Raw genomic sequence first — 22209 nt, forward strand, 5'->3', positions numbered from 1 at the left:
CTAAATATAGAAAACATATAATCTGCTTTTTGAATGAAAAACACATAAAAACATTTTAATCTCTACAGAGAGAAGGCTAATTCTATTTATCCTAATATATGAGAAGAAGTAACTGGCAAACCAGACCACAGAATAACCTATCTGGTCACCTAACTTAAGCCACCCTGAAAACTAGTTAGTATTCAGGATTGGATTCAGGTTACTGTGAGGAAAGAACACACCAACTTAAGACATACTAGTATAAACGCTTCTTTAACTGAAAGATACTAAATGAAAACTACGATACAGTACATAGATTTTAAAAAACCTCTGAAGCAGTTGAAATTTTTCTTCCAAGTACTCCTATTCTGATTATGGCAATGTCCAGTTTTAAAGACGCTACTGCTACTGCTGCTAAGTCGCTTCAGTCGTGTCCGACTCTGTGCGACCCCTGAGACGGCAGCCCACCAGGCTCCCCCGTCCCTGGGATTCTCCAGGCAAGAACACTAGAATGGGTTGCCATTTCCTTCTCCAAGGCATGAAAGTGAAAAGTGAAAGGGAAGTCACTCAGTCATGTCCAACTCCTAGCGACCCCACGTACTGTAGCCTACCAGGCTCCTCCGTCCATGGGATTTTCCAGGCAAGAGTACTGGAGTGGGGTGCCACTGCCTTCTTTTTTACATAATTCTCATACTTTAAAACTGTCCTGTCAATTCACAAATGAAATGTACACCATACAACTCAGTGCTTCCATAAAGACCACCTTAAACTGTGTCTTTTCTTCCTGCCAATATCATATAATCAATGAGGACAGAAAGTATCACCTTTAGATTCTGCCACTATTCTTTAGCATAGTGCTATGTTCATAATATTTATGGCTTTTAGACAGATAACAACATGTAAACAAGGCAATTAAGCATGACTTTCTATACAGCTTTCCTTTAATGACCCTGATTGTCTTCCCCTTCACAGTATCTTTTAACCATGACTTATAGGAAGTTTAAGAACTCATTCCAATATTACACACACCTTTCTATTCTCCTCACTTTTCCTTTGGAGAGTGGTCATGCCTCAAGAAGAAAATACACTGAAGTCTATCAGATCAGAAATTTATATAACTAATTCTTTGGATTTCTAAGAGAATACCCCTCTGCTTTCTTGAGTGAAGACCCACCATAATATTTATGAATAACTAGTTTCAATATAAAAATTATACACAGGCATGTGCATGACTATTACTGTATACGCACACAGTATAGTTAGAAGGACATTAGCATGTTATTTCATTTTGATTTTCCTATCAACCAAATATACTTGACTGGTTTGATGTAGGTAACACAGCACTGAACACTTTCACACTTCTGTTTCATATCTTGCATCATTCCTGAAAGGAAACACATTGCCTCAAAACTGCCTTAGTTATCTTTAAACAGCAGATAAGATTCACTTCTAGACTGCAGCTTTAGTCCTCAACCCAGTGGCTTAATGCACTATCACTATTCCAAATACCTCTCTGCCTATAATGTAAAAAGGCAGAGTCACCCAGTTTCTGTTTTGAGGCAGCTCTGCAGAAACTCAATTTTGTTTCCTGATCTGTCGTGGGTTCCCAGGGTGACTGTTCTTGCTGAAGCTAACATTCCCCTGGTCTCCTTACGTGGACTAACCTGATAAACTCCTCCTGTTAAACACTTTTACCATCTCAAATCCTTCAGAGATCTTCATACCCTCACCTCCTACCACAATGTCAATCCCCAGTCTTTCTTTCTCTCTCCTCTATAACTGGCTTTTCCCTACTCCCACCTGTAGCCCTTCATGAGTCATGATTGCCTCACGCCTCAGTCATTCAACTAACATTTATCGAGTCCTGTTGTGTGCTAGTTTTGGGGGATTCAGATCAGATCAGATCAGATCAGTCGCTCAGTCGTGTCCAACTTTGCGACCCCATGAATCACAGCACACCAGGCCTCCCTGTCCATCACCAACTCCTGGAGTTCACTCAGACTCACATCCATCGAGTCAGTGATGCCATCCAGCCATCTCATCCTCTGTCGTCCCCTTCTCCTTCTGCCCCCAATCCCTCCCAGCATCAGAGTCTTTTCCAATGAGTCAACTCTTCTCATGAGGTGGCCAAAGTACTGGAGTTTCAGCTTTAGCATCATTCCTTCCAAAGAAATCCCAGGGCTGATCTCCTTCAGAATGGACTGGTTGGATCTTCTTGCAGTCTAAGGGACTCTCAAGAGTCTTCTCCAACACCACACTTCAAAAGCATCAATTCTTCGGGGCTCAGCCTTCTTCACAGTCCAACTCTCACATCCATACATGACCACAGGAAAAACCACAGCCTTGACTAGACAGACCTTTGTTGGCAAAGTAATGTCTCTGCTTTTGAATATGCTATCTAGGTTGGTCATAACTTTCTTTCCAAGGAGTAAGCATCTTTTAATTTCATGGCTGCAGTTACCATCTGCAGTGATTTTGGAGCCCAGAAAAATAAAGCCTGACACTGTTTCCACTGTTTCCCCATCTATTTCCCGTGAAGTGATGGGACCAGATGCCATGATCTTCGTTTTCTGAATGTTGAGCTTTAAGCCCACTTTTTCACTCTCCACTTTCACCTTCATCAAGAGGCTTTTGAGTTCCTCTTCACTTTCTGCCATAAGGGTGGTGTCATCTGCATATTTGAGGTTATTGATATTTCTCCCAGCAATCTTGATTCCAGCTTGTGTTTCTTCCAGTCCAGCATTTCTCATGATGTACTCTGCATATAGGGGATTCAGTAAGGCCTAAAACGTGATCCTTGCCTATTAGGATTACCGACATACTCACCAACTTGTTTTCCGTCCAGTCCCATAGGGACCTGCAAAGCTCTACCTCCCCTTTTCCTGCCCCCACACGCTTATCAAAAACATTCCTAAGTCACGGGGATTTAAGGTACAGCATGGTGACGACAATGGTAGTGTACTGTATATTTGAAGGTTGCTAAAGAGTAGATCTTAAACGTTCTCTTCAAAAGAAAAAAAATTGTTATGTATGGTGACGGATGCTAACGAGACAACTGGCAATCATTTCGAAATATATACAAATATCCAATCCAAAGGTACACCTGAAACTAACATAACGTTGTATGTTAATTATACCTCAATTTTTAAAAAGTAAAAACCAAAACAAAACCTACAATTTTTTCGTTCTCTTCCTTGGGAAGCATCTCCTTTTAGCCCTCCCCTCATTCCATTTATTCACCCACTTTGTCCCCTAGTCCAGCCCTTATATCGTTTCCATTCGCGGGAGGGTCAAATGCTCTCTTTTAACCCTGTGATGCCCTGGTTTATTTTCCTCCGCAATCCTCTTCCCCGCTTTTTTAACAGGCGGCTGTGGGAGGTCTTCCTAGAATGCCTAGCGCCCCGCTCCCCGAACTCCGCCCAATCTCCCAACTACGCTGTCTTCCACCTTTGGTCGCTCAGATTACCTCTCTTCTTGCGGCTACGGCCGCCCCCAGGCCCCTGAGCTTTCCGTTGCTTCATGACGACCCCGAGCTCCTCACCAACTCAACTACGGCTCCAGCACCTAAGCTGTAGCCTCCCGCCATCCCTTCCCAAGGCACTGGCGTTCCCCGGCAACCGGGGCCGCTGGGCAACCTGGGAGGCAGGAAGAAGTGGTTCTTTCTTTAACAGTCTCTGGGAAGCGACCAGAAAGGAAGGCGCCAAGACGCTTTCCTACCAGTAGACTACAACACCCAGGACGCTTTGCTACCCTACCTCTGCAGGGTTGAACGCGGTCGCCTCCAACTGCGCAAGCGCAGAATGCGCTCTTTGAGGACTCCATTGCCCAGGGTACATAGGAGCGCTTCTCTTTCCGGCGAAGGTCGTGGAGTTCTCTGGTAGGGGTCTGAAGGGTCAGAGACTCCGTTACCCAGCTGCCTTTGTGGAGTGTTGCTGCGCACTTCCGGTGGAAGTGCTGGGGCAAGGGGGTGGAGTTTAGAGAGCCGGTGGGCGGTGCTGCCGGTAGCTGGGTGCTGTCTAAAGGCTACAGGGCGTCGCTAGGGGAGTGAGCTGTAACCGGTTGGGCCGCACTTAGCGTGGGACGAAGCTTCGGCTACTGTTCGAGTACCTGCGGCCTCCCCTTCATGTCGGCCCTCGAGAAGAGTATGCATCTTGGGCGCTTGCCCTCTCGCCCTCCACTACCCGGCAGCGGGGGCAGTCAGAGCGGAGCCAAGATGCGAATGGGGTACGTGACCCGTACCCCTTCTCCCTAGAGGCCAGGCCCCGACCGTTGGAGAATGGTGGCTCTCGGCGTTCAGAGTGGCATGGCAAGGGAGGCTAAGGATTGAGAGAATGTTGGCGGCGGCCTGGAGACGTTTACATGAAGTAGAAGGCAGATCTGGGGACTAGGGGAGGCGCCAAGTCACTGGAAATTAGAGGACAAATAGTATTGGAGGGAGAAGGGAATGAGGCAGAGATTGAGGAAGCTGAGAACATAGTTTAAGAGATGTAGGAGGCACCTCAGAAGAACGGGTGGAGGTTTGAGAAAAGGAAAAAGAGTTGTAACAAAGGTGGGGGGAAATCTTCCAGGGATGGTTGAGGGAAATGGGAAATGACTAAGTGAAAAGTTGAGGGAAATTAGGAGAAGAACTAGGGAAAGATTTGGGAGGAGTAAATCCTTATCTAAGTTTCTGTGAGAACTAGATAATAGAAAGAAGCTGGGGGAAACAGGGGACACCTGAGGCAGGGTTGGAGAAGGAAAGAGAACTAGGGAGCAGAAGGTTCTGGAGAGAGTTTCTAAAGGTGAAGAGGCATATTCAGGGAGTGAGCACGTGACTTAGAGATTAGGTCTCAAGGGGTGCTGAGAAAGTGTGGGGAATAGGCCTAAGGAAAGATGGAGAACATAGCCAGGAAGACTGTTAGGGGTGATAGGAATTGCTGAGAAGTGAGGGTAGGGAATAAGGGGAGGAGTGATGAGAGAGAGCGTGCAGGGGTTTAGAGAGTGACTGTGGGCTCCAGAGATTGAGAAATGAGTAGAAATAGGGTTTAACTAATGGCTTGCTGCGGACAGAAGGTCTGGAAAGGTTAAAGAGGAAGATTTGGGCAATTGATTTTTGCAGGGCAAGTAGGTCTGGTGGAAGTTATGTACTGATCTGATAAAACTCAATGAAGTATTGAGAGTAGCAGCTTAAAATGTTTTGGGGGAAACCACCACTTACTGGAATGGGAGGAGCTGTGCTGGCTTTTGGAATTTTAGGTTGTTGAACGAACTGGGCCAGGTTGGGGGATCTAAGATGTAGGAGAGAGAGTGTAATGAGTTGAACCTGGGAGAGGTAATTGCTAGAGAATAGGTAATTGATCAGGTAGTCGGTTTTGAGGTGTGTTTGTAGTATCAGACAGGATTCTGGAGACTAGTGACTGTAAGGGATAGAAAAAATACTTAGGTATGTGGTAATCAAGAGTGTGTGTTTGAAATTCTAGAGAAGGATTGATAGATATTCTTGGAATAATGACTAGAGAAAAATAAAATCTTGAAGTAACATGTACAAAAGCTTACCAAAAGAGACGAAGATAGGAGATACAGTGCTGTGAAAACAGGTCCTAGGAATGGAGAGAAAGGAGAATCTATAAATTAAAACAGTAGGGTAGAGGGGTAGTGAGAATGGTTGGAAAAACCGGGGAAGGAAACAAAGACTTGCAGTGGAGACCTGACCATGGGACAGAGTAGAAAAATGAGAAAACCTTGACAGAGGAAGGTAAAAGGTGGGTCAGTGAATGCACACAGTGCAAAGAGGTGGCAGAAGGCTGCATGTAAGGTAAAGTGAAGATTGTTTGACTTTGGAAGACTAAGGTAGGGCTGTAACATGATCATGGAGGATCTGGAAGCTGATCTGTAGTCGATTATTTGGGGAAGATTAACCTGGACTATAAAATTAATGTAGCATTTATTGTTGATATGTATCTTAGTTGCTGCCTTTCTTAATCTAAACTTTGGTTTTTCAGTATTCCAGTGCTCTTCTGTGAAAATACATAAAAATCCTAGCTTTTTAATAACCATATGCGCTTCAGATAAGTTTAGAGCTTAGCTTCTCATTTTGGCAAAACAAGTGCTCTGAAGATGAAGAACTGAAGAAAAATGCTAAGAGAAAGTAAAATCTGATTAGTGCCCACTTCGGCAGCACGTATACTAAAATCTACTGATTAGCTTAATTGTTAGTAACTTAACCTCTTTAACGGAGAAGGCAGTGGCACCCCCCTCCAGTACTCTTGCCTGGAAAATCCCATGGACGGAGGAGCCTGGTGGGCTGCACTCCATGGGGTTGCTAAGAGTCGGACAGGACTGAACGACTTCCCTTTCACTTTTCACTTACATGCCTTGGAGAAGGAAATGGCAACCCACTGCAGTGTTCTTGCCTGGAGAATCCCAGGGACGGGGGAGCCTGGTGGGCTGCCGTCTCTGGGGTCACACACAGTCAGACACTGAAGTGACTTAGCAGCAGCAGCAGCATGTAACCCTAATGTTAGTGATAATATAGACTCTCCTTCCCTAGAGTCATCAAACTGGAAGAGAGCTTTGAAATGGTCTTACTGCTTCACCATATAGTTGAGGAAACTGAGCCTTGGAGACTTCTATATTCTGTTAGGTAAACTAGGAAGCAGGGAGTAGTATATTCTCTTAATAAATGAGAAAACTGAAACACAGATCTTCCTCATACTTATGCTTCCTAGAAGCTGGGCAATAGGGTCACTAAAGACTTGGATCTCTGGACTCTGAGACCCATTGTGTTTTTTGGGTTCATAATTATTATTGTTGGCAATAGTTAATTTGAGTTATGTATCTTATTCCTTTGCAAATACCCTGGGATTCAGTCTTCCTTTTTTTTTAGTCAGTCCTAGTTTATAAAGTGTCACTTCCGCCAGTTTCGAATCATCCTTTATTTCTAACTTCTCAGTTGCTTTTTTTTAATCTTCCCATCTTTTCCACTCCCCAGCCTTTCTCTTACTCTCAGATTGGACCTGTTCCTTTGATAGTATCTTATATGACTTACTGTTTCAACTATTTTTCATAATCTCTTGCCTTTAGTTTCAGTAAACCTTGTTTAGCTGTGTTTGCATATTCAGGGTGGTTTTGAGATTTTGGTTTTTCTTGAGTTTCCATAATTTATTTTTTTCCAATTGGATTTAGTAATTCCAAAGTATTACTGGATAAAGCTATAATAGCAATTACTTTTTTCTTTTTGTTAATATTGTGTGCCAGGCATTGTGGCAGTAGCTTTATGTATGTTATTTCTCGGGTAAGGCCTGAAATCCTGGTTTTATTGTTCCCTGATAGATGCCAGTAGATGATGCTCAGAACAGTGGTTTTGAACTTTTTAAAAGCTTTTGGAACTACTCTGACTTTAGAGCCCTGCTTGCAACTGGTATTAGTCTGTTAGGGTTACCATAAAAAAAATACCGTATTTTTTTTCTCAGAGTTCTGAAGACTGAGAAATCCAAGATCAAGGCACCAGCAGATTCTGTGTGTGGTGAGGACTGCTTCTTGGGTCATAGATGGCAGTCTTCTCACTGTGTCCTTACCTGTGGGAAGGGGAAAGGAAGCTCTGTAGGGTCTCTTTAGTAAGGTTACTAATCACTTTGATGAGAGCTACACCCTCATGACCTTATCACCTCCCAAAGGCTCCACCTTCAAAAGTAACATTGGAAGTTAGGATTTAACATGAATTTTGGGGGCACGAACATTTAGTCTATATCATGTGGTGTGCTTAAGGGTGTTTTGAAAGTCACTATTTTAGTACATTCCATTACAATTAGACTGTAAGTCATTTTTTAGTATAGTTTTGGTTCATCAATAGTAAGTACTTTGTTTCTACAATCATCTCTTACAGTTTTATAGTGCTTTAAATGATACATATATATTAGTCCCTTTTTTATATTATTCCATGAGGTAAGTTGGGGCAAAGGTTAATATTTTCTTTTATTGAGAAAACTCAAATGTTCACTGACTCGCCTAATATCACAGAATCCTTAAGTGGCAGAAACAAGACTTCAGAAACCCAGATTTATATTGGGTTTTTGTTACTATTGTTATTCTTACTTGTTCAGTCACCACGTTGTGTCTGACTCTTTGTGACCCCATGGACTGCAGCGCCCCAGGCTCCTCTGTCCTCCACTTTCTCCTGGAGTTTGCTCAAACTTATGTTCATTGAGTCAGTGATGCCATCTAACCATGTCATCCTCTGCAACCCACTTCTCCTCCTGCCTTCAATCTTTCCTAGCAGCAGGGTCTTTTCCAGTGAATTGGCTCTTCACATCAGGTAGCCAAAGTATTGGAGCTTTAGCATCAGTCCTTCCAATGAATACTCAGGGTTGATTTCCTTTAGGATTGACTAGTTTGATATCCTTGCTGTCCAAGGGATTCTCAAGAGTCTTCTTTAGCACTACAGTTCAAAAGCATCCATTCTTTGGTGCTCAGCCTTTCTTATGGTCCAACTCTCACATCCGTACATGACTACTGGAAAAACCACAGTTTTGACTATACAGACCTTTGTAGGCAAAGCGATGTCTCTCCTTTTTAATACACTGTTTAGGTTTGTCATTGCTTTCTTTCCAAGGAGCAGTTGTCTTTGAATTTCATGGCTGCAGTGAAATCACCGTCCACAGTGATTCTGGAGCCCGGTTCTCGTTACACCTTGGTGCAAAAGAGATCGTTGTTTGAAGTGATAATGATCTGAGTTTGAAGGCTAGCTTGAATTTACTTTAGTTAAGTCATTTAACCTCTCATGGTCTGTTTCTTAACTCTAAAACTGGGATACTTCTGCTTACCTTAGAGTGCTGTGAGAACGAGATAATATATGAAAAGCAGTTATGCTTCCTGACACACAAGCTCTTAAGGAATGGTAACTAGTAGATTATGTTAAGAACAATGAGAAAGGCTCATTCTTTAAGAAATAGAAGCACTTCTTTCAGTATCTTATAATGTATCTTACAATACACAGCTTTTTCCCCTTCAAGCTGTGTATTTATTCATATCTGATCAGACAGTTTTTCATTCAACTTCTTAAATGTGTTACAAATTTCCCAGGGCCTCTGAGGAAGGCTTTAAGGGGCTGTTTACCACAGATAGAGAAATAAAGGGCAAAGTGGAGTGATTTGCTCAAGGTTGCATATTAAGTTACTAAAAGATTTAAATTACTAAAAGAGTAATCTGTTTATGTTATCCATTTCAAACAGCTGATTTATAATTCACATACTGTAGAAGTCACCCTTTTAGAGTACGCAGTTCAGTGATGTTTAGGATGTTCAAGGTTGTGCAATCATCACTAATTCTGGGACATTTTCATCATTCCGTAAAGAAACTACTTACCTGTTCACATCACCCCCCGCTTCCCCTAGCAACCATTAATCTATTTCTAGTGTCCATGAAGTTGCCTATTCTGGAGATATATAAATAAAACCATACAATATGTGACCTTTTGTGACTGGGTTCTTTCACTTAGCGTAATATTTTCAAGTTTCTATGAGGTAGCATTTATTAGTACTTCATTCTTTTTTTTTTTTCTGCTGAATGGTATTCCATTGTATAGATATATCACAATTTATGTAATCATTTTTCAGTTGCTGGAATTGGGTTTCCAGTGTTTTGCTCTTATGAATGATGATCCTGTGAACATTCACATGCAAATCTCTGTGTGGAAATAATGTTTGTATTTTTTTGGATATATACCTAAGAATGGAATTGCTTTGAAGCCTTTTATATATTAGGGTTTTTTTTCCCCTTGTACATGTTAAAAAATATTTTTCCAAGTTGCCCTTTTACTTTGCTTATAATAATTTTTGCCATGTAAAAAATTCTGTTTTAAAATTTTAATATAATCAAACCTCTGTAGAAAAACCCTTTGCTTCTGGATTTTGTATTTCAGAAAGATATTTCCTTCTTCCAGGTTATAAAGTAATATGCTTTTCTCCCTGAGACCTGTATCTTTCTTTTTTACATCCATCTGAAGTTTATCTTGATATGCAAAGTGAACAGATCTATCTTTTTTATCTTTTGCATGCTTGTATGCTGAGTTGCTTCTGACTCTTTGCAATCCTATGGGCTGTAGCCCTCGAGGTACCTCTGTCCATGGCATTTTCCAGGCAGGAGTACTGGAGTGGGTTGCCATTTCCTCCTTCAGGGGATCTTCCCAACCCAGGGATCAAACCCACGTCTCTTGCATGTCCTGCATTGGTAGGCGAGTTCTTTACCACTAGAGCCACCTAGGAAGCCATTTTTATCTTTATCCATAGGCTGTCCAATTGTGTAACACAATTTTTTAAAAGTCTTTATCCTTATCCTGTTGTGTGAATTTCACCTCAGTAAAAATTAGTCCTTTCCCCCACTAGTTAAAATGCCATCTTTATCATACACCAAATTTCTATGTAGTTTTGGGTCTGTTTACAAATTTTCTTTCCTTTTTCGTCAGTCTGTTTATGTGCCACTGCTATGCTTTAAATCAGAGAGGCGTTTTTAATATGTTTAGTAAATGGTAGGGGTAGCTTCCCCTTCATTCTCTTTCAGGATTTTCCTAGCTCCTCTTACTTTTTTTACGTGTAAACTTTCTGATCAACTAGACTAGTGCCTAATAGCATTTTTATCGGCATTATATTAAATATGTAAGTTAACTTAGAATCAACATTTTGATGACGTTGAGTCTTCCTTGAAGTATGTTCTTCAATTTGTATAAATCCCTTTTGAATGAAAAATATTTCCGATGGAAAGTACTGACATGTTACTTTTAATATTTTATGTTACATAATGTAGACATGTTTAATATTACTTAAATATGTACAAATTAAAACAAGGGATAAATTCCTATGTATAAGAGTAATATAATTAGAAAACTATTTAAATATATTTACTATTTAAACACAGCCTATAAAATTCCTCAAATTCAGATTAACAATATTACATTAATGTGAAATAATTAATATTTTGTTAATAACTTGTGATTTAAGCAGAAATACTATTTATTGAAGTAATACTTTTTATAAATACGAAGTTCAGAGTTGATTCAGTTATTCAGCTGTATCAGTCAGGACCCAGACTTTTTGCATGCTTTCCTTTGACATCCTTATAAATGTTGGCTTTTCCTTCTCTTACTGGTCACCTTATGGTTGCAGCATGGCTGCTGCAACTCCACTTGTACCTTACCGTTATTCTTCTTTCCAAATAAAAAGGAAGAAACAAAGACAAAGACCGTTTCCTGACTTAGCTTGTCCCTGTTTTTTTTTTTTTTCCCCTAGAATGGGAAACTCCCCAGCAGGTTTTTCCCTTAAGTCTCTGTCTAGAACTGGTTCACATGCATATCCTAAAACTAATCACTGGCAGTAGGGAATGGGATTACTGTGACTGGTTTAGACCAATTCTGATTCATTCTTTTGGGCTGGAGAAGAGATAACAAAGATCTTTACTAGCTACTATTTATTTGGAATTCTGTTAGGGAATAGAGAGTGGTGGGAAAGGATGTCTGGAGTAGAGAGTAAACAGCAACTGCTCTAAATCTTGATATTAACAAGAGGAACAGGCTAATCTGACTTCAGATTCCCTACTGTTTTCTTTACAGCACAGGTTTAGGAAGTGGTTTCTCTCTTTCCCTCCCTCTCCCATTTTCTCCCTCTCCCCTTTATGCCACTTTTGAGCCCCTTGACCTGAGCACTTCTGAGTGAATGTCCATTTCCCCATTTTTGCTACACTTATTGCCAGCAAATCTATTTCTCCAAAATTGGGTAATTGGAATTTTTTTAACTTGACGAGACTTTCTTGTCATGTTACTTGATGTCAGATTTGAGGAAACACTTTTGATTGGTTAGGAAAAATTTCTTCCTTTATACTGTGAAATAGTTACTTTTAGAGAAGAAACATTTAAGTAATAAATAGCTCTTTTAAAAGCATGGTCCACTTATATACCACACTTAGATGTCCTTCAAATTCAGTATCGACAACCAGTCCCAAGCACATACTACCTATATAGTTGACCCTTGAACAACAATGGTTTGAACTGAGCAAGTCCTGTTATACATGGGGTTTTTTTTTTTTTTTTTCAATAGTGAATGCCATAGACCCTTGAATAACAGGGAGTTGGGGTGCTGACCCTCCCCACAGTGAAAAATCCAGGTATAACTTATAGTTGGTCCTCCATTTTCCATGGTTTAGTGTCTGCAGCTTCAACCAATTTCCACTTGTGTTTTATTTACCATTACATTTGTGTAATATTTGCTATTGAAAACAAATCCTTGTGTAAGTGGACCCATGGAATTCATACTGTGTTGTGGAAGGGTCAGGTGTACTATACTTAATACAATTGACGGTCGGTTGAAATTGCCTCTGTGGAATCTCAAATATGGAAGGTACACAGGGCCAACTGTAAGTTATACATAAATTTTCAGTTGCCTGAAGGGTTACACACACATACACCCCCAAACCCAGCCCCTCTTCTTACGTTGTTCAAGGGTCAACTCTGTATTTTGAAGATTGAATAAGAGATTATGTTGAAAATTATAGTCATTCGAAATCATGGCAGAAGGCTGAAATTGTTTACTATCAGTCTTTTTTCACTGTGTCTCTGTGTATGTCCTTGCCATGGACTTTTTCCAGGTGTAAGTGGGAATCCTATCTCTGCCACTAATAAGGCATGTGACTTGGTCAAGTCTTCCTCTTTCTGGACCTCAGAAGGAACTCTGAGGTGTACTATAAAGACTTCTGTGGCACCAGACATGCTTGAGTCTAAGCTCCAGTGCTATGGAGAGTGGCTCTGGGAAATCTATGACTTTGAGTCTTTCACATGTTTTAAAGGGAATATTTTTCTTGCTGAATTCAAAATCCGGCTTGTTACATAACAGACAGCTAATTATTCCTTCCCATAAAGTAAGATTTGAGTTAGATGATCTCTTAATAGCCTGATCCAGTACACAGTTTTTAGACTCTAAGTCATCTGCTTTAATAAGATGCCCTTATCGATAGTAATGAACTCTCATGATCCCAGACAGCCATTTGGTTGCCGTCCTTTCCATTCTTTCCATTCTCTTCAGTGTTGCTAATGACAACTTTTCTTTTTTATATATAAGAGCTGTGGTGCCTTGCTTTAAATAGCTGGCTGCAATTAAACTTCAGTATTTTGTCCCCACCAGAAGACTCCTAAGCTGGAGAATTTGTGATAGCAGTGACTAGGACTGCTACTGTGCAGCTCATGACTCATTACTTGCCCTCCTAACAGACTTAAGCAGGCTAGTAGATGTTGAAATATTAATATATCTATTTGGATTTGAGACATTCACCTAAAAACATACAGCTTTTATTTCTTATTCCTTGTCTCTAGGCAGGGAATAATTTTTCCTCTCTTTTTCTTCCTCCTCTCCCTTATTTCCTTAACAGTTGATGCATAGTGGTCATACAGTTTTGTTGGTTTTGGTTATTATCTCCTAGTAGGCATTATCACATAGTTGTCAAGGAGCACATCTTCTATGTCCGCATAGTCTTCTGTAGATATAACATTTAGCCCTCTGACTCCTGTAATTATTGATCTGCTGTCTACTCAGGACTGTGAGCTTCTTAAGAGTAGGAATCATGTCTTAATTTCCTGGGTGTCTAACGTGCTGGCTGCTTAAGTGCTGACTGAATGAGAAACTGAAATCCTAGACCTCTTTAGCTTCATTCTATAAAGAAACCTTATTTCCTCACTAGTTCCATTAAGATGGGGTAACTTAAGTGATACTCCATTGAAAATCGTTTCAGTTCATAAATAGAATCAATACTTTATTTCAACACCAAGCATTTAGGCTGAGTGTGTTGTGTTTACAAATACATTGACTAATTTGAGATTTAAAATGCTCATATGGTTGAAACTCATGCTTGGAGTTTGTCTCTTGTATATAAAGATTCATGCCTGTTGGTTAGTTTTACTTTAACAAAACTTGACACTTTTTCTCTTTATCATTCTCCAAAACTGAAGTAAAATCCTACTATAAGAGTAGTTAGTTGTTTAGTTGCTAAGTCGTATCCAACTCTTTGTGACTCCATGCACTGTAGCCCACCAGGCTCCTCTGTCCATGAGATTTCCCAGACAAGAATACTGGAGTGAGTTCCCATTTCCTTCTCCAGGAGATTGATCTTCTGGACCCAGGTCTCCTTGGCAGGTGGCTCCATTGAGCCATCTATGAAGCCCAGGAAGATTGTGCAGGCCATGGAGCAGCTAAATCCTTGCGCCACAACTACTGAGCCCGCACTCTAGAACCTGTACTCTGCCCCAAGAGAAGCCAGCCACTGCAATGAGAAGTCTATGCACTGCAACTGGAGAGTGGCCCCCACTCGCCACAATAGAGAAAACCCACACCCAGCGATGCAGACCCTGAGTAGCCAAAAATAACTAAAGATATAAAGTTATAAAAAGAAATGTAAAATGAATTCTGTGTGATAAAGTATTGTGTCATACTTTAGTTGGTAGCTCTTTTTATTTTTTTGGCCACACTGCATGTCTTGTGGGATTTTTAGTTTCCTGAGCAGGGCTTGAACTTGCTCCCTTGGCAGTGAAAGTGCAGAGTTCTAACCACTGGACCACCAGGGAATTCCCTGGTAGCTCTTTTTTTAGTGTTACAAAAATCGTGGTTTATCATAAGCCAGTGGTGCCTTGTACATACGGTATTTCATCTAACAACTTGATGGTGATCTATTTTGCTTAGTCTTCACTAATTTAACAGCAATCTCCTTTTGTGTATTAGCCCCAAAGTGGTTAGCATGCAGGAGGTCAATAAACATTTGATCAATGAATGAATGATGCTCAGATACAGTGGATATATGACATTTTTTCCATCAGCTTAGAATTGTGCACCCTGAATTTAGTAGGGAAGTAAATGTGAGGGAAGAACCAGATTTGTTGAGCATAGAAGTGAAATTTTAAAACTGATTATTAACAGTATATAAATATGAACTTGGACCCTATTATATCCCTCTATGATTCCATATTTATATCCCTCTATGTTTATCCTGTTAAGAAAATGCAACCCAGGTTGTTGTGGGGATTAAATTTAGATAATGCTTGTCAAGTGCCCAGCACAAATGCACATGTGTCTGGTTTGTTTCATTTAATCCTTCTCATCCATTTAATTAAACCAGCTTTTCCTTAAGCATAAGAACCATGGTTCAAGATATATTAATATCAATTTAAATTCAGTTTTCTATGTGAATCACCTGAACTACATGATTATTATTAACTGAATTTCATCACAAATAGCATTGTAACCTATTATGGCTAAATAGACTTGGGGATGGAGCTTCTCAGAGAATCTATGAATATTTTATAATACTGTTAATCAGAGGAAATGTACTTCAGTTTTTCCAGCAACTTACTTTACAAACCTTTGGAATATAAGCCCATTTTTAAATTGGAGAATACACTGACATTTTTTTCCACTGAATATTGGGAAATTACTTTTTAATTGACAATTAGAAGGTTTGTACTTTTGCCTATTCCCTATCCAAGTCATTGTTTAATAAAAATAGTACTTCCAATTTTTATAGCATTTGATTTAACAAAATTTTCTCACCAGATATAATCTTTGTGAATCCTTCTCTGACCTGGTTCCATCCCCATAAGTGTCTTGAACAAGCTTGAATGTTCCATCTGTGAGCTCTCATGGTACCCTAGGCTTATTTCTGTCATAGCTGTAGTATACAGTGACTGTTTCCTTGCCTATCTCCCTCCAAACATTAGGTCTTTGAGATCAAGAACCAAGTTTTCATTGATGAAAATTTCAGGCCTGCTGGTTTCCCTCATGCCCAGAAAGTGTATCAGGGCCTGCCATACAAGGCATACGCAAAGGTCTCTTTAATTGAAATTAAGTTAGCTGCTTAAATAAGCAAGTTGTGACTGGAAAAAAAATCCCTTAAATAATTGCCCTAAAGATATTTGCTGTTTGTCCTTTATCCTGGATCGTCATGGCATTTAGATGAGTCTGGGGAAGGGGTTATAGAACCATTGGTTCTGAAATATTAGGGTTTTCTATAAGGATTTTATTGGCCTTTAAGCTCTGACCTCAAAACTCTTTCTTCCTATTGTGATATGCCTAAGCAGAATGGTAGCTTACTTGTTTTGATGACTAAGAATGGCCATGCATCAGTGATGAGAGTGAACAACTCCAGTTGATTTGTAGAATATCATAAAGTGTTCTATTGTCTGCTTTTTTGGTTTCATTACTGATGTCTCAGTGATTGTGTTTTTGTTTGAGGCCAGATCACTTTATATCCTTTTTTCTGTTTACTTTTAGTGTTTTCGAAAATGTTACTACTTATGCTGTTCTTATATTGGGTGAGTGGTAGAAATAAAATTTAGAAAAATTTCTAACTTGGGTAAAGCACAGTTCTTTATTATCAGAAGTATAAGATTAGAGTTGTTCTTGTGCTGCAGCAGTTGTCTTTATCCATCCATTTAAAACAAAGCAGGTTTTTGTGTGATCTGACTCAGCAGGTTGGAAGTTACCATAGACTAAGTATCTTATCTGAAAGTGGTTTTAAGTAAGGTAAGGTTTCATTCATACAACCATGTCGTATATTGGGCCATAAATATCCTTTCTTGTCTAATACAGGACGTTGTGTAAAATCCTACTATTTCCATTTTTGGATTCTGTAATGCCCAGTTAATAAGGAACATTTTCATCACTGGCCAACGCAGAGAAGTATTAGGAGTAGGATGTAGAATTTTCAAGCACCTGGTAAATCAGTGTTTTGTAAGTTGGAACTCTTTTAAAAGGTTTCCCCTGTTCTTTCGTTGTGAATGACTTCAGAGAAACTTGAGAATTGTCTAATTCTTCCTTTTCACTCCACCCTTCTGCTCTCTCCCATAATTATAATTATAGTAGTAAACCTTGATTTCTTCTTGGTCTCCATGGTACTCAGGCTTGCTTTAAGAGTCCTCTACCAATCATTATCCCTATGGCAGGAACCAATCCTCTTCCACTTCTTCCTGGGGATTTCTGGGTGCTTATTGTTAGCTTTGATGATTTTAAGAATGGAGAGAGAACCTAATATTATTTTGAGGGTAGTATTAAAAACTAATAAGGAAGTGACCCTAGCTGAGCTACTTTCTATGGTTTTGGATGAGTTATTTAACCTCTCTTGGGTTTAGCTTTCTCATTTGCAAAAGAGGAATAATACCAGCTTTCTCATTTGCAAAAGAGGAATAATACCGGCTACCCTAGAGTTGTGGAGATTAATTCATTAATTCATCTCCATTTTCTCCTCAAGTCCCTTGAAATTAAAGTAACTTGGAAAAAGGAATAATCAAAGGACAAAGAAAAGGAGGGAAGGTAAGATACCAGCAGGATTTAGGAAGATGGCAAGTTGAAGACTGTTAATTCTCTGACAGGGAAGAGCAAACTGCAAACTGTCTGTAGAAAGAGAACGAAAGTTGAAGTTAATCCATATGTCAACCCCATAAAGATTCAGGAATTGTAGATGCTAGGTACCTCTGAAAGGGGGCTAAAAATAGGATTGATTGACTCCATTAGACTCTCAGATCTTTTCCTTTCCCTCTATTTATTGAAAATAAATATCTCAATAATGGGAGACAGGTTAACTTCTGGAAAAATTGAACCAGAGTGGCTCTGGACTTAGAGACAATAGGGATATGAGGGCAAAGATAAAGCAGCTGGATGAAACAGGTATTAAGTGAAAGTACATAATTGTGTCTTCTAAATATGTTTATGTTTTCTTCTTTGCTTTCCTCAGGTCTTTGCTTAAAGAAGCCTTCCCTGATTACCTGATTTAAAATTCATTCCTTCTCATTCTGATATTCATTGTCCCCCTTCCTGACTTTATATGGCCCTTATTGCTATCTTGCAAATTTTTGCTCGTATCTCCTGTTAAGTGTAAACACAAGAGTAGGGGTTTTGTCTTTTGTTCACTGTAGTATTCCCAGTGCCTAAAATAATATCTCATAGGTACTTATTAATACCTATTTGTTGAGTGAACAAATGAGACTCTTTAGATCCTTTTCAGAAGGCTCACAGCTAGTTTTATGTCCCCAAGCAGAAGATTGGAGGATTTATCTCTGGAGAAATGGCTGGCCTAAGAGAAAAAACATGTAGATATTGATATTTAAGGGGAAGAGTCTGTCATTTAAAAGTCTGGGTCTCTGCTTGATAACTGTACAGTGATACTCAATAGTCAGCAAGCCCTCCTTTTTCATAGCATTACCGGCAATCCAGGGAAAGCCTATAGTGCAAAAGACAGAAACCAAAACAAAATGAGAAAAGAAAACAGTAGTGCATAGAACAAAATAAAACACTAAATAAGCGAGCATCTCGAATTTTCTGGTGGTCCAGTGGTTAGGACTTGGCACTTTCACTGCTATGGCCCAGGTTCAATCCCTGGTTGGGGAACAAAGATCTTGCAAGCCAAGCCTTGGAGTACAGCCAAAAAAACCCCACAAACCAAACACATCCCCTGCCCCCCAACATCTCTTGTTGGAGACGAGACAGTATGGCATCTGTGAAACAAGAAGAGAATGCTCTTTTATTTAAAAAAAAAAAAAAAAGAGGAACCTGGTTTCAGAGAACAAAATGTAAATGTTGGGAATAAAAACATGTATAGTAGATATAATTCAATAGAAGAGAAAGTTTAAGAAGAAAGAAAGGCTCCTAAGAAGAGGCTTGTTCTACTTTAAGATTAAAGTTTCTAAACTTTAATTTCTAAATGTGGGGGATAAAAAAATTCTTTAAAACTCAACTGCAATATAAAATAAAATTTAAAAAGTATATAATGGTAAGAAATGACAGAAAATCTATAAATTTAAAAAACTCAAAAGCAATACCTTAATTAGAAGTTGATAGAAACATGCCCTAAAGTTTGATAGAGAATAATATAAAATTAATGTCAATTAAAATTGTTTTGTCTAATATTTGCCTACTTTGTTTTTGTCCATCTTTTTTATTTTGGAACTTTCTGTCTCTTTTAAAAAGTATATAGTTGAAAATTAAAAGAAAAAAATCTCATCTTAAGATATTTAAAACCTAGAGTAATTAGTTTATTTTTGATACATTTGGATTTATTTCTGCCATCTTATTTTGTATTTTGTCTCATCTGACCTGTGTTTTTCTCATTTCATTTTCTTCTCTATTAGGGTAGTAATGATACAATCTATTGTTTAAATGTTCCCCTTCTCATTTTTTGGTAACAACTTTATTGAGATAGAGTTTACATACCATACAAGTAATGATATAATCTATTATTTAAATGTTCCCCTTCTCATTTTTTGGTAACTTTATTGAGATAGAGTTCACATACCATACAACTGACTCATTTAGAGTATACAGTCAATGTTTTTTTAAGCATACGCCCAAAGTTCTGCAACCATTACCATAGTCAATTTAGAACATGTTTAGCATCCCCAAAGAAACTTTATACCCATGAGCAATATGTCTTGCTTTTTAGTCCTCACTTTCCCTTAATCCTCCAAGCCCTAGGCAGCCATCGTTTTCTTTCTCAATAGATGTACCTAATCTGAACGTTTATAATAAATGGACTTAATATATGTGATCTTTTGTGAATGGCCTCTTTGCTTGCCATAATATTTTAAGTTCATCTTTATTGTAGCATGTCCAATTATTCTATTCCTTTTTTGTTGCCAAATAATATTCCATTGTTTGGATTTATACCAAATTTTGTTTATCTGTTCAACAGTTAATAGAGACTTGAATTGTTCCTACTTTTTAACTATTATGAACAATGCCCCTGTGAACATTGTTATACAAGTTTTTATGTAGACATGATGTTTTCATTTTCCTTGGGTAATTTCCTAGGAGTGGAATTGCTAGATCATATGATACCTTTGTTTAACCTTTTGAGGAATTGACAAACTGTTCTTCAAAGCAGCTGTACCATTTTATATTCCCATCAGCAATGTATGTGGGTTCTAACTCTTCATTCTTGCCAACACTTGTCATTGGCAGTCTTTCTGTCAAAAGCTCTTAGTGATGTGAAGTGGTTCTTTGTTGTTTTGATTTGCATTTCCCTAATAACTAAATGATGCTGAATATCTTTTCATGTCCTTATTGACCACGTGTATATCTTCTCTGGAAGAATGTCTATTCAGATCCTTTGTTCATTAAGAAATTGGGTTGTCGTTGTATTATGAGTTTTTTATACAGTCTAGATACAAGTTCCTTATCAGATCTATGATTTTTCATATTTTCAGTGGTGTCCTTTGTTTTTTGCTTTTGTGTGTTTTTCCGACCACACCACATAGCTTGCAGGATCTTAGTTCCCCAGCCAATAATTGAACCCAGGCTACCACAGTGAAAGCACCAACTCCTAAACACTGTACCACCAGGGAATTCCCTGTATATGTTTTAAAATATAATTATATAAATGTGATCTTATATATATTTATTTTTTATATATTCACGTATTTTTATACAAATGTACGTATAATTTTAGCGAATGCTTCCAAAGTTGAATCTATCAAGGTACTTCCTTCCACAGTATGGAAATGGTCTGTAACATAAAATTTCAATATCAAAGAAAGCTGTCAGTCAAGTGTAAAAATGGGTAACAGAAGTTTGACATGCAAAGTTTCATAATTAATTCCTCTGTCTCGGGAAGCTAATGGAGGATGTGTTCCATCAAATAAAATGGAGTTTTTTTGGATTTCCTTCCCATGTAGGTTACATAGAGCATTGAGTAGAGTTCCCTGTGCTATAGAGTAGGGTTCTTACTAGATACCTACTTTATACATGATAGTGTATATGTCAGTCCTGTTCTCCCAGTTCACCACCCTCTCCTTCTGCAGCCTCACTGGTATCCATACTTCCAAGGAATAAACTAATTTTTGAAAATGATTGGCTCCATGACAGAAATAGTAAGTGTTAGTTGCTCAGTTGTGTCTGACTCTCTGTGAACCCATGAACTGTAGCCCACTGGGCTCATCTTCATCTGTCCATGGAATTATCCAGGCAGGAATACTGGAGGGGGTTGCCATGGAAAAGATTTCCTTCTCCAGGGATTCTTCTGACCCAGGGATCAAACCTAGGTCTCCTGCATTGTAGGCAGATTCATTGCCGTTTGAGCCACCAGAGAATAGAAGAGGATAATTTGAGAGTAACCAAAGGACTACTTTAATCCTCATAACAAAGCATATAAAACTGATGCTACAAACCTATCTGACATGAAGAAACTCAGGCCTTGAGAAGTTAAGTGACTTGCCCAAGGTCACACAATTAATAATGGCAGAACAATGCTTTAGTCTCTAGCAAATGGAAAATTAATTTAGATTTTAAAAGTTTTAAGAGTGCAGTAGCCCCTCATTCTTTTCATCTTCTTAAAAATTTTTCCACTTTCTGTTGGAAATAGACTGTTAAGGTCAACATATAGGCCAAGGGGTTTTTTATTTAATCAAACTATAATTGATTTACAATGTTGAATTAATTTCCGAGAGTCACTAAGTTATAAATATATATTTATATATATATATTGGAATATATATGTATTTATATATTTACATATATATATATATATATATTTACATTGGAGAAGGAAATGGCAACCCACTCCAGTGTTCTTGCTTGGAGAATCCCAGGAGCAGGAGAGCCTGGTGGGCTGCCGTCTGTGGGGTCACACAGAGTCGGACACGACTGAAGCGACTTAGCAGCAGCAGTACAGCAGTCACTAAGTTATAAATATATATTCTTTTCTATTTATCATGGAATATATAGGACCTTGTTTATCTGTCCCATGTATACTAGTGTGCATCTGCTAATCCCCAACTTGAAATCCTTTCTCCCCCCACCCCCAGCATCCCCAATCACAAGCTGGCAACCACAAGTCTGTTCTCGATATCTATGAACCTGTGTCTGTTTCATAGGTATGTTCATTTGTGTCATATTTTTAGATTCCACATATAAGTGATACAGTGTTTTTGTCTTTCTGACTTACTTCACTTAGTATGATAATCTCTAGGTCCATCCTTGTTGTTGCAAGTGGCATTATTTCCTTCCTTTTTATGGCTGAGTAACATTCCATTGAATATGTGTACCATATTTTCCTTATCCATTCCTCTGCTGATGGACGTTTAGGTTGCTCCCATGTCCTGGCTATTGTAAATAGTGCTGCTATGAATGTTAGGGTGCGTGTATTTTTTAGAACTAGTTTTCATACAAGGCCCTTAATATTTTACTTCTTGTCTAAGTTACCAAATGTCATCAAGTCTTGGAGTGTATAAACAAT

At 38.9% G+C, this 22209-nt stretch overlaps 2 protein-coding genes across 17 annotated transcripts in view; one reads left to right on the top strand and one right to left on the bottom strand.

The window, feature by feature from the left end:
* C2CD3 (C2 domain containing 3 centriole elongation regulator) overlaps nt 1-3865 on the bottom strand; it is a 127120-nt gene extending 123255 nt beyond the window's left edge. For 7 of the 11 annotated variants that reach the window (XR_015142166.1, XR_015142163.1, XR_015142162.1 and 4 more), the window contains exon 1: nt 3735-3865. Coding sequence is in view for 4 of the 11 variants with exons in the window: in XM_086340741.1 (XP_086196867.1) it covers nt 3735-3801 (67 nt within the window). In the remaining 7 variants the exon portion in view is untranslated. Of the gene's footprint in view, nt 1-3445 lie in introns of all 11 variants that reach the window. The other 4 variants (XR_015142167.1, XR_015142165.1, XM_086340740.1 and 1 more) reach the window with 2 other exon arrangements.
* A 90-nt stretch (nt 3866-3955) lies between these two features.
* Nucleotides 3956-22209, top strand: part of PPME1 (protein phosphatase methylesterase 1) — a 50042-nt gene continuing 31788 nt past the window's right edge. For all 6 annotated transcript variants that reach the window (XR_015142173.1, XR_015142175.1, XR_015142174.1 and 3 more), the window contains exon 1: nt 3956-4203. Coding sequence is in view for 3 of the 6 variants with exons in the window: in XM_086340764.1 (XP_086196890.1) it covers nt 4103-4203 (101 nt within the window). In the remaining 3 variants the exon portion in view is untranslated. The remainder of the gene's footprint in view (nt 4204-22209) is intronic.

This window comes from Bos grunniens, chromosome 15 (assembly GCF_055505025.1).
Source record: "Bos grunniens cultivar Pamir isolate PY7600 chromosome 15, Bosgru_T2T1.0, whole genome shotgun sequence".
In the NCBI taxonomy this organism is placed as follows: domain Eukaryota; kingdom Metazoa; phylum Chordata; class Mammalia; order Artiodactyla; family Bovidae; genus Bos; species Bos grunniens.